The sequence below is a fragment of the Drosophila pseudoobscura genome, chromosome X, assembly GCF_009870125.1.
Source record: "Drosophila pseudoobscura strain MV-25-SWS-2005 chromosome X, UCI_Dpse_MV25, whole genome shotgun sequence".
NCBI lineage: Eukaryota > Metazoa > Arthropoda > Insecta > Diptera > Drosophilidae > Drosophila > Drosophila pseudoobscura.
In genome coordinates this window covers 17,695,841-17,708,471 of record NC_046683.1, presented here as the reverse complement: position 1 = coordinate 17,708,471, position 12,631 = coordinate 17,695,841, and the positions used below count along the sequence as shown (strand labels likewise).

Here is a 12,631-nt window from a genome sequence, read left to right as displayed (position 1 = left end):
TTTAGCTGGTACCTTGCTTATAAATTATTTTTTGTTTCAACCCAACCTCAAATTTGGCTGTGAGCGTAACAGCGTGGTAGACAGCTGTTTTCTGCCACATTTAATTCAACATTTTAGTGCAACAACCATTAGCAATTTAATTTTCAGTGTGCATGCTGTTCAGCTGCTATTAATTTTGCTACGGAAATGGCAGAGGCCCCACTGTGCGACGCAATCGGCCCTCTCACCATCTGAAAGGGAAACGATTCAAACGCGCGCGCCCGCAACCAGTTTCTAACACTGAGGTGGTCGCACTCATCGGTAGAAGATTCAATCGAAATCGTGCAAAGCTGAGCCGAGCTATCGATAGCTGTTCATCGATACTTTCGGTCATTCGAAAATGAGCCCGCCTGGCTTTGATTTCTGGAAACCTGTTTTTAGCCTCGCTCTGTGCCAAGTCGTAGCAGCCTCTCGTTGGATCAGATCAACAGGTGAGGCAGTCTACGACTGCAAAGCCGTTGTTTCAGTTGCTGCTTGACTGCCGGAGAAGTTTGTAGTGAATTTTTTTGGTGCGCGGCGTGCCACGACCTACAACTACGTCCACAAAAGAAATACACACTATCTCACACACAACCACCAGTCACAACAAGATCTTTCTTTTTTTTTTGCTACTCTACCCGCCTGTGCCGTTTAAATATAATTGTTATATGTAAAGCAACTTAAACTCGACCATATTCAATAAAAAAAAAGAAAAAGAACAAGATCCGCCGCCACAGCTAAAGCTACGACTGCAGAAAGCGGAATCGTAAGAAGCAGAATTAGACTCGGCAATGAAATGTAGCAGAGTTCGTTCATCATCTTATGTGCATACATACATCATACATACATACATACATACTTTGTTATGTTCTGTGCGGTGACGAAGTGACGCTGAAAGCAACCACGAAGAAGCAGTCATAGAGAGGGAGAGAAAAAAACGACGAAACGAGCACAAAACACATTAAAACACAAACACAAACGCATACCAGCAAACGACACCAACAACACCAACAACACCAACAACATCGGCAGCAGCAGAACGGTTAACTGAAACGAAAAGCAACAATACAGCAAGTGAGTAGTGTAAAGAGAAATAGAGAGAAAGAGAGCGAGAGGTGAACACACATATGTATGCAAAACTAAAATAGATATAACCTTTTGCCATACCCAGTACCGCTCGCTCTCTTGAAATTCAAATTCGAATTCCAGAGATAGGCGGATCAGGGGAAATGGTTAATAAGAAAAGATAGTATCGGAGGAGCGCTCCGGGAGGGAGAAAGAAGTGAAATATCCACAATCCATCTATTAATGCGTCCCACAATTCCAATCTCAGTGCCATTGCCAAGAAAATGATCTTTCCCATCCATCCACACCCCCCAGAACACTCACCGCTGCCAATCACAACTAAATATAACTACACATTGTATGTAAATATTTGGCAGTTCTGGAAGTGATGCAATCAATATGAATTGAATTGAATTGGATATGAACGGAATGAATATCCTCCCCCATCCCATGGCGTGCACGTGTGTTTGAGTCATATGTACATACGAGTATGCATGTGGGAGCGAATGCGATCGCCTACAGTCTCTCGCCCCGCTGCAGTTCCATTTCCATTTTGTTTTTTTCTCTTTTTCGTGTTATTGGAAGGGATCGTCCCAATCAGATTCCAGGCGTGTTCGGTTCGAATTGGCTTGGCTACGATTCGATTTTCTCCGCAAGTGGACAACGACAGCGACGGCGACGGCGTCGATTTGGCAAGAATACCAAGAACGATTGCAACGGTAAAGCACGGCAAACAGTTAGACGTGCAAAGAGGAAAAAAATCGACGAAAACCAGGCGAAAAGCTACATACAATAAAAAATTGGTAGTGGAAGCATAAGAAAACTGGTTCCGGCCATCGAGGAATGCCGCAGCGGCCCCTTGCTCGAATATTTGTTTGTGTGCGTGTGTGTGTGTGTGTGTCTGTGAGAGTGTGTGCGAGCCACTTCCGTACATCAACGCCCCAGTGCTTTTTCTTGCTTGCACTGCCTCTTCGTCCCACCACCACTCGCGTCCATGGCTTCCAGTTTTCATCTGTCAGCTCTTGCTTCTTGGTTCGTGTTCTCAGCCTCAGTCTTTTGTTTTCCTCGTTCTTCCGTTCCGTTGAATCGCCTGCTTGGTCCTTCGCCTTTTCGCCTAGTTGTCAGCACCTTCAGAATTGGTGGCACTTCAATCTGAATAAACACAAATATGTACACATGTATGTGTGTGTGTGTGGCATGAATGGCAATAAACCGGCATTCGATAGAGTTTGAGTGAATGAGTGCGCTCACGTAAGACTCATTCGCACAAGGTTCAAGCGAAGAGGAACGAATCGAATGGGCAAGAACGAGAGGGTATTCTCGAGTTCATTCTAAAACATACTTTTATTTCCTGCATTTTTAGTAGTCCCATCGAAGTGGTCCTTTATTTGTTGTTGTTTTGAACAATAGATCTGCAGGGGCCTTGCCTTGCTCTTCCTTGCCTTTCTTGCCTACGCTGGCAGCAATAAGCCCCAAATGCCAAATATTCCAAACAGCGCTCACAGACACAACAAAGACATGCACACACACACACACACACACACACGCACACCATCATGCTAATGCGACAAAGATGTTAATAGACTTTTACTTTACTTAAACAAAACAGTCACAGCGAAAATGAACAGCAAGGGAAACGGGCAGATCCGCCGAGTGAAATTTGTAATTTGCTTTGATTTTTGTGTGTGTGGGGGGGGGGGGGGGGTCCCCATCTTCTTCGTCACGCCATGCCAGTGGTCATTGATTTCGTTTTTGGCTAAAAGGCCTAATCATGGCTTTTAATGCTTAATCGATCTGGGCGATGAGAGATTATGGTGTTTGGATAAAGTTTTCGGAAAGACCATTGATAAAAGGTTGAATCGGAAGTAATCACCTACGACCCCGCATAGTATGTACATATATTTATGTTTATAAAGGATGACTAGTCAAGTGGGCATATGTATTATACTACTAAAGCTGTCCCCGCATGAAGTCGTTGGGCGGCACTTCGCGAATTAAGGTTAGGCTGGTGTTAATCGTCTCCCCTGGATACAATTTGAGGGATTTCCCCTCTTGATTCTTGGATGACAGCTCACCTCCGTCTGCTTCAACGTTGCAGCCTGAGCAGATTATGTGGCTTTGGACCCGAATTCATTTGCCCCACACTTTAGTACGCCCCCAAAACTCAGTTGTCTTCGTTTCCCGGACTGTGGGGGATTGTGGGCGCTGCGGGTGCGCCAGCAGAGCACAACACACAAAATGATTGCGAAAGCTTCGTCAAGCGGCACACCTCGATAATGGATTTGAATTTTAGAATATTTAATGCATTGCTAATGCCGCCGATGCTGCTGATGTTGTCATCAACAGCCAACACTGGCTGGCACTTTCAGTTATCTTCTCCACTAAATGCAACAGCCACAGCAGCGGGACAATAGAGCTAACCACTTTTGAAAATTTCCCTTTTTCTGTTTCTGCATGCTCATACTCGTACAGCTATCCGGCAGAGCTGCCGAGCGGCCGAGAGGCGTATCTGTGTGAGTGAATATTTAAATCGTATCTACGAATAAGTGTTGTGCTGTCTTCACTGTATCTGTGTGTATCGATGAGCAGCGGCAGTGGCAGTGGCAGCGGCAGCAACTTGAACAACAACACCACTTTGTTTCTTTGACTGGCAACATGGCGCGCTTTTTTCTATATTTTTCTCCAAAGGTTTATTGGCCTTTTGGCTTACTCTTGCCAGTTCTCTGCGTGTGTGTGTGTCGCCATTTTAGCTCGAACTTGGCTTATACCATTTGCCTCTGGGTCTGGCTCTGACACTGGCCTGACACTGGCCTGACTCTGGCTCTGGCCCTGGCGGTAGTGAAATCGTGTGTCGACTTGGGCTTGTTGCTAAATATTTCTTCTTTCTACATGAAGTTTTCTATTTGTCCAACTCGAAAAAAAAAAGAGAGAAATACTCGGGCCAGGCCAAGAGCAGCGGCAAGTAAGCCGCTTAATGCAACAACACCAACAGCAGCCGTAATATATGACTAGTCACTCCCTAGACAAGCCTAGACAAGGCAGACCCGACCACGCGAGACCAGGGCACACCAGGGCACACCGGGCCAAGCGATTGCCAGTTGACTGTTGTCTGCTTTTGGCCAAAGCTTTTAGCCAATGAGTCAAACTGTCCGTCAGACAGGCACACAGTAAATTGTGGACGTTGCTGTTGTTCCCAATGCGAAATAGAGGTAAAAACTAGACAGCAGCAGTCCTGTAAACAACACTAGTGGTTTTGTATTTAGCAAGGATCTTGGCTTTCAAAGTTCACCTCACAGCGAGGCAGTTTAGGGGCCTGAATCCGCATCTGTATCTTTGTATCTCTGTATCTCTACACGCATTCGTGTTGAAAGCCAGATCGCATATCGAATAATCATATGTGCTGTACTGTATGTTGTAAAATGGGGGAATGGGATACGAAAACAGATTACAAACAGCCAACAGATTATGCTCAATAATGCAGCGATTGTGCTGGTTGGGCAGACGAAAACGCGAAAACGCAAAAACGCGAAAACGCGAGCTGAAAGTAAATCGAAGCGAACCGAAATTAATTGCTGCTCGAATTGCAAATGCAGTTCGTCAAAGCGACTTGATTGGAAAACGCAATACGAGTAATACGAGCAATGCGAGTAAAAAGAGATCGAAAAGCGAAAACCAAAATTAGGAAAAGCCAACTAATTAAAGATCGCATTTGGGCGTGCGTGTGGCAGCAGGTGGATGATTGAGGATTGAGTGGTGTTTGGCGAGATACGAGATACGAGATACTTGGCATCTATCGAGTTTCACTTCGTGGCAGCCGCACCCCTGTCCCTGTCCCACGGCTAGGGCCATTCAAACTCTAAGCAATGCCAAGAATGTGTCAATATTCCATAGTCGAGACAGTCGCGACAGTCAACACACGAACCTGGCTAACGAAAGCCATTCAACCAGTCACAGATACACACACACACACACACACACACACACACACACGCTGTACGCACACCAACATATACATAACTCTCGCTTATGCATAACTTAACATTTAAGCATCTTGAGCACTTAAACAGGTGCGGTTAACGTTGCCACCACTGTGTGTGTGTGTGTGTGTGTGTGTGTGTGTGTATCTGTGTGTCGTTAACTAATCATTTTAGAAATCGAACAAAAGGGTTCCGTTCCTGTTTCATTCGGTCATGGGGCACATGGGAGTAGAATAGAAAAAAACATTTCCCATATCTGCTGCATTCTGGAAAATCAATTCTTTTTCTATGGATATTGACGAAATTAACGACGACTTAGGCAACGAACTGGGATAAACAAGTTTTGTCTTCTGTTATTATTGTCGTGTTATGGCACGAAACGGGAGGGAGAAGAGAATGAATACAAATATATACATACGAGTATGTAAATATGTAGAAATAGAATTAGAATACATTCTTTGAATTCTTTTAAGAATGCATTTCTTAAGATAATGCAAGCATGAGATACGATTGATCCTAGTCCCGATATGATATGAATAGGAATAGTGCGATGAATCCAGAAGTAATGCTCATCTGGGAATGCAGCACTGACCCATAAGTTTAATGGATATTTGGCCCCCATGGAATAATAAGTTAAGATCCATTCAGATTTCAAACAGGATGCCGGAATTTACCATCAGTTAAATCAGCTACCAATTTAATCGATAATCACAGCAATTCTCGAGACAAATCGTTTGATTTTAGTTTTGAATGAATTTCCAATAAGAAGTATACATATATGTATGTAAAATGTATCTATGTATGCACCTACTAAATACATGCATACATATGTATGAATAAGCATTTCCGATCTATGCTTCGAATCAATTCGAGCCACAAAAATGTCGTACTTTTCTGTGCCAATGATCTAACAATTAAAAGCAAATGGAATTCTTTTGACTGTCATTCCACATCACTGGATATTTGCTCATTGATCGTGCTGTAGTTGTTGCTGTAGTTGTTGCTGCCTTAGAATTAAACATGGACTGCAGGCAGCGACGCGTCGCGACGACTTAGCATTGGAATGCGGTCGAACTCGTAGTTGAGCCAAGATTTTTGTGCGCCAATGTTGGTGTAGCCCAAAAAGCAGCCCGATAGAGAGAGAGAGAGAGAGAGAGAGAGCGCGAAGAGAAAAAGAGAGATGGTGATACATGGCGAGAGTGAGAGCGCGAATGCGTACGTGTTGGATGATGAAGCGGCAAGACAGCAGCAGCCGAAGCCGCAGCCGCAGCTGAAGACGCAGCCGAAGCCACAGCTGAAGCCGAAGCCGCAGCTGAAGCCGAAGCCGCAGCAACGGTCTACCTGAAGTGCTCGTGTCTCGCCGGTGCTCGGAAACGGGTTCCCCGATCGACGCGACGCAGCCAATTCGTAGGCACTTGTCAGTCCATTTGGCAACAAACATCGTTACTGTGCCAGGCCCAAATCTGATTCCGATTCCCATTCAAACTCCAAATCTACTCAGTAACGGCCACAAATCCAAACCCAAATCCGAAACCAAATGGCGACACTTTCAGCCACTCTTTTTATTTTCACTCGTTTTTTTTTTTTCCTGCGGTTTTGGGCATAAATATTTATGTTTAAGGAATTTGCCCCAAAACAGGTGAAAGTTTTACTCGAGAAAAGGCCGCACAGCAAAAAGCTGAAAACAAATCGACACAAGCGTTTGTCGGACTCGGCTCTTCTCTGTCTTGACGCATCTGCTTAATATTCTTTTGGCCAAAACATTATCATAGTACCGAGTATGAGCCATGTACATTTCTGGGCTTTGCATTTCATATTAACATCTGTAGAATATGTATATTCTCTTCTATACTATTCATGAGATTATATGAATACTGGTATAAATAAATAAAGGTATACATATGTATGTACATTTATAATAATATTTGAAAATGCAAATCAAATAGGTCAATAGGTGTAAAGGGGATAAAAGATCGGCCGGAATTAATATTAGAACAGAGTCATGGTTCCTCTCTTTCTCTCTAGTCTCTCCCCTCTCTCAACCAAAATTGGGAGAGATCGCGGAGAGATCCCTCGCCGGATTAACCAACAAATCAACTCGTCTCTTTTAATAACTGCACTGCCAAAAGGCAGAGACTGGCGCTTACGCAGCCCTTGCCGTGGCTAACAAGGTTCTGGCTCGTTTTTCAAGTGTTTTTAAAAATAATTACAGTCAAATCACCTTCGTACTCGTATGTGGCATGTGAATTATCAAAAAGATTGGATAACCAATACGGATGGTGCCACGAGAATTACATTCGCCATCAAAATTTTTTAAAAGCCTCAAAACCCTATGCGAAGAAATGGTAACCTAACGCCAGTATAGAGCGGTAATGCTGAGAGGCGTGGCAAGGGCCGCGGCTCTGAATTTATACCCGATGCTCCCCTCCGTTCAGATGTCTCGCACTGGTCCAGGAAGAGTGTTTGAAAGAGAGCATGAGCTTGGACTTTAATTTCATTTGTTCCTTCTGACTATCTGGTGATTTTCTATGATTCTGTATCTCTAAATTTTGGACGGACGGATGGACAGACGGACAAACAGATACAGCCATTTCGACTCGGCTATTGATGCTGAGCAATAATATGTATACCTTCTAAGGTCGAAAACCCTTCCTTCTAACGAACACCCAAGTTATATCCACTTCCACCTTCTCTTTGAGTATCGGGTATAAAGTTATGAAAGGTTTTATATTTAATAACGTGGAAAATTAACACTGAGTATTTCATGTATCAGCACAGAAAATATTATACAGATACTCCTACCGTAAAATAGTAATAAAATTGACGATAAATACAGGAGAGGAAGAAAGAAAACATTTTTACAAATTTGCCAAATTCAGATGATGGTAAATATAAAGTGCTATAATCGTAAGGGATAGTTCGGGGAATATGGCAAAGGAAACCATAATTATGGCATATAATCCTAAAAGGCTCGGCATAATTTGACCGACTTATGGGTAAGCGGATGGAATAAAAAATACGGGTAGGTCTAGAAGAAACAAAGAAGTCAATCTAACCCAAAAGACTTTGGGAGGCCACAATGCCGAGAAGGAGCTTGTGCACGAATATATCCCTATTATGACGGTGCAACGGGCAGGTCTAAAAAATGTAAGCCTTGATTGGTCAGGTGGTAGTAGAGTATGTTATGACTTGAGGAAGATCATTCAGGAATAAAATGAACAGAAGCGGACCTAGATGACTTCCCGGTGGCACTCCTGATGTAACACTAACTATATGTGACAATAGAAAGATAAGGCTAAATCCAATTTGAAAGATGTTTAAGGAAACCTAATAAGGACAACTTCTGAAATTTTAGAGTATGGTTCACATAATCAAATGTCTTAATAAAATCCGTAAATATTACCTTCGCTTGAAAACAACTTTGAAAACCTCGGTTGATTATAGTAGAGCACTCGAAAAGGTTAGTCGATGATGATCAATGTTTAAAAACCCGTGCTGCGACGGAGATATCAAGCTGCAGCATAGATGTTGCAATTAGCGGGATGGCGGTAAGCCTTGCGATACCTCGGTAGTTTTCAATGTTAGATCTTGTGTGATGATGGATTCATTCCAAATCACTGGGAGACAAGATTGTTCCAAAGAGAGATTGACAGGAAAGGTCAAGGGTTGGCATATGGACTGGGCACTTCATCTGGACGCGCAAAGAATTATTATTATTGCAAGAAAGGAAGGTAGAAAAATGCTGATGGCATGAGGTAGATGGTAGGGATACGGAGTGGATGCGCTGTAAATATGAGGGGAGTACGTTGATTGGAAAAAGGTGGCGAATAAATATGCAATACCAGCAGCAGAAGATTCTGTTTTATTCTGTTAACGAAGGGATTTAGAAAATGCATTCGACTGTTAAGGGTAAGGAATTGAGAACGAGCGGAGGAATATTGTAGGAAGACAGACATGGAGACAGTGGTGGTAAGTTTTATAGAGCCTGGATTTTCCGTTCTTTAAGCAGGACCAGGTCTTGGAGAACCAGGGAGGCTAGGACGATACAGATACAGTGATTTCCGGAGTATTAAGAGCGGAGTTAATAGAGAGATGAAGATTCATCCAGCCCTTTATGTGGGTCGGACACACTCAAGGGGTATACAGAGATAGATGGACTTCTATAGTATGGATCTTGGGGAAGTGATATTGGAGTTACTCTGGCTACCGCTGCTAGAGAAGCATCAACACACACCTGCACACAGATCTCGGTGAAAGGGACGAGCCACAGTCGTAGGGATGGACCCTTTTCATACAACATACGAGTATAACTCGAACACTGTAGCAGACGATCAACTCCACCCATTCCATTCCCCTCGGATCTTCTGCAATCATGCGAGGAATTAATAAACGTCGTAGTCGCTGTTGTTATTGTTTCTGCCGGTCGTTCGTCTCTGCCGTTGCATTTCATTGCGCTTCGGTGTCGGTGTCGGTCTCGTTGTCGGTACCAGTCCCAGTCCCGGTCCCACTGGCAGTGCCAATCCCATACATACGTATGCCTGTGTGTGTGTGTGTATGTAAAAAAGAAACGATACATACATATATCTGCACTTTCATTCGTTAAGCGGCCTTCGCGTCAGTGCCCCGAGCCGTCACAATTGCAGCGATCACGAGCACGATCACACAATGCCAAATGGCAAAGGTGGGGGGTTGGACGGAGAGGAGATGAGAGGAGAGGGGAGGAGAGGAGACCTGTGCCTGATAAGCCGCACGGCGCATGGCGCATGGCGCACGGGCAGACATATTTGAATGGTCCACAAGTTTGAGGCGCTTCATAGAAAGGCGCCATAATTACGTGAATTTTTGCTCGAATAATTGCATACATTTTAAATACATTTGATTTTGCTTAGTTTTGTTGTTACCTTGAGAAAATTGAAATTCACTAATCAGATACTTTTTTTGTGTCTTTCTTGCAGCAATGTACTGACCCAGCCGGCCTGAAGACCAGCCCTAATCCAATCCAATCCAATCTACAGAGATAGATAGATAGATACAGAAGCTGTCCATCTCAAGGAGATCCAAATTGGAGAACTCTGACCTGAGGGAAGGACCGGAGCTGGAACCAGAATCAGAACCGGAACCGGAACCACAGGGGAGAGAGGGAGAGAGAGAGAAGCAGAGGAGCAGAGGACAGCCGAGCCATGGACTGGGGCGAAGGAGACCTGGTCTGGTTTGACCCGGGCATGGGCCATCCCATACCCGGCGAGATCCAGGAGGTGCATCGAGCCGCCCAAGTAATCGTCGTCCAGGCGATGATCAAAGGCAAGGTGGGTAGACCGAAGAGACCCCGACCGTACGACTTCGCACCTCCGTGGTGCGTGGCCCCACTGTTTGCATTTCCAATTGGGCTTCGGTTTCGCCGGGGCGAGCCATGAAAGGTTTTCACTATTTTCACTTGGAGTCAACAGCGGTTTGTTTATACATTTATTTATTTCGGTTTTTATGCGCTACCCTGCCCTGCCCTGCCTTGTTTGCTGAGGGCTCGTGCAACTTATGGAATGCTGTTGGCTGTTGGCTGTTGCGCCAATTTAGTGTGTGAACGAATGCCTCCAGCACAATGAAACCAAACATCTGAAACAGCTGCGGAAACGACTGGTCGATGGGATTTCTTTTTTGGCCGCTTGTGGCCTGACTTGTGGCACTGGACTGGACTGGACTGGACTGTACCACCTGTGGATTCCCTCTAATTGCGACGCACTCCACTCCCAGCACAGATCTCGGCTCAGAGAGGCATCGACGCTCTCTTAGGCCAATTATACAGGCCTCTCCCCAGCCTCCTCCCAGCCTGGCGGTGGCAGTAGCGTTACTCGTAGCGGTACCAAGCGCCACAATCTAGCCACAATCAAGAACTGAATGCAGCCCTGGTGCAACGTCTTAAAGCTGGCCACATTCGAGTGTGTCTGTGGCCGGATCCTGTTCGCCTGCCCGTTAACCTGTTGCTGGCACATATGTACGCATGTATATGCATATATACTGATGTACATATGAAGTGTGTGCAGATTTCAAATGCCTGGGAATGCCTATCCACCAATGCACGATGTATAGTACATGGAAACATATATGTACCTATATATCATAAAAAAGCTGAAGAGACATATATGTATGCCACATATTTTTGGACAGCAAATTCTTTATTGAATGCTACCTCATCCAAAATACATTCCTTATCGAACGATGTTACTTTATTCTGTTTGTTGTTTGTACAAAAAGATCATTCCAAACTCAGTTACGGACAAAATACATACTTCGGTGCATTGTGCATTCCTTGTATTGCCAACAAAGCCACAAACTGAGACCGATCTCTGGCAGACCCTTTCAGGCTGGTCCTACGAGCTTGGCCTAAACATAAACATTGGAATTCCCATTGAATACCGCCATCGCCCCATATGAAATGGCAAGTTGCATTGTTCGAAAGATTGTCACCCAAAGATGATTGCTCGCAGGTTGTTTTTTTTTTTTGGGATAACTGTCCACAGACCACAGTCTACAGACTACAGCCCACAGTCCGCATGCCCCGACCCCATACAGCTGGCTGAGCTGGGGCCAAAGAGGCCTAAGGAACAATGCGTACGGGTATCACGGAAACGATCTGAAACTGGTTAGAGGCGTCTCACGAGATTGGCTCGGAGAAAGTCCCACACACTCACTCACTCTCCGCGGTAGAAGCAGGGCTAATTGAATAGAGAAGACGGAGATCAGAGCGATCGAAGCAACGGTCGCATCTTTTGGATCAGGTTTCCCGCTGCGTTTTTTTTGAACGCTTCTCTTTCGTTTTGGAGAGTGGAGAGTGCGTTCTGGTGGCCCCCGTGCGGCAGCAGGGGCAACAGGAGTGTCACCTGGCCGAGTCCGGTCTGGTTGAATCTGGTCCGCACACGCCTTCCGCCTTGCCATCGTTCTCTTTGCGAGAACGTGTTTTGGATCGAGCGAAAACCGTTTTAGAAACGTTTGGGGAAATTGTGGCACTGCTGATGCGCTTCTGCAAGACTCCTTTCAGTACCAATCGAGACGGCGGCCACAGACGCCAGATCTCTGCCCGATTTTGTCAGTCGTCGGAATCGGTTTCGTTTTCGGTCTCGGTCTCGATCTCGGGCGGTCTAGGTCTCGGGCTGTTCCGTTAGATGCGCATTGTACGGTTCCACCTGGAGCCATGGCAGCGTGGCGGGGGCGGGGGCGGATCGGTGACCTCTAGTCCCGCTCAGTCGCCCTCGCTGGCGCTGCTCTCGCCGCATGTTCTGAGGCGGCAGCGCCCGGCCAGCCTGGAGGAGATGGAGGACCTGCCCCTGCTGCCCCAGCACCAGCAGAGTCGCCACCGGCGCCTCAAGGGTCGCTACCCGCAGGTGGTCAAGCGGCTCTCGACGCTCTGCAGCGATGTGATAGCGCGTCATGTGAGCCTCTGGCGGGGTCTAGTGTTAACCAGAATGTAGTCCCGTCCCAAACTGTTCGTCAGTTCTGACTGTCCGATTGTCCCCTCCATACCGAACCCCACTACAGGTCTCTACAGATAATTAGCACAGATAATTGTCTGGTCTGTT

At 45.5% G+C, this 12,631-nt stretch overlaps 1 protein-coding gene across 2 annotated transcripts in view; it reads left to right on the top strand.

Annotated features, from left to right (window-relative positions):
• Nucleotides 1-333: 333 nt before the first annotated feature.
• Myo10A (Myosin 10A) overlaps nt 334-12,631 on the top strand; it is a 31,248-nt gene continuing 18,950 nt past the window's right edge. Inside the window, exons 1-3 of one of the 2 annotated variants that reach the window (XM_033381464.1) lie at nt 334-1,092; nt 10,016-10,366; nt 12,218-12,484. In XM_033381464.1, the coding sequence (XP_033237355.1) occupies nt 10,241-10,366; nt 12,218-12,484 (393 nt within the window). In that variant the 5' untranslated portion in view covers nt 334-1,092; nt 10,016-10,240. The remainder of the gene's footprint in view (nt 1,093-10,015; nt 10,367-12,217; nt 12,485-12,631) is intronic. The other variant, XM_001354516.4, reaches the window with a different exon arrangement.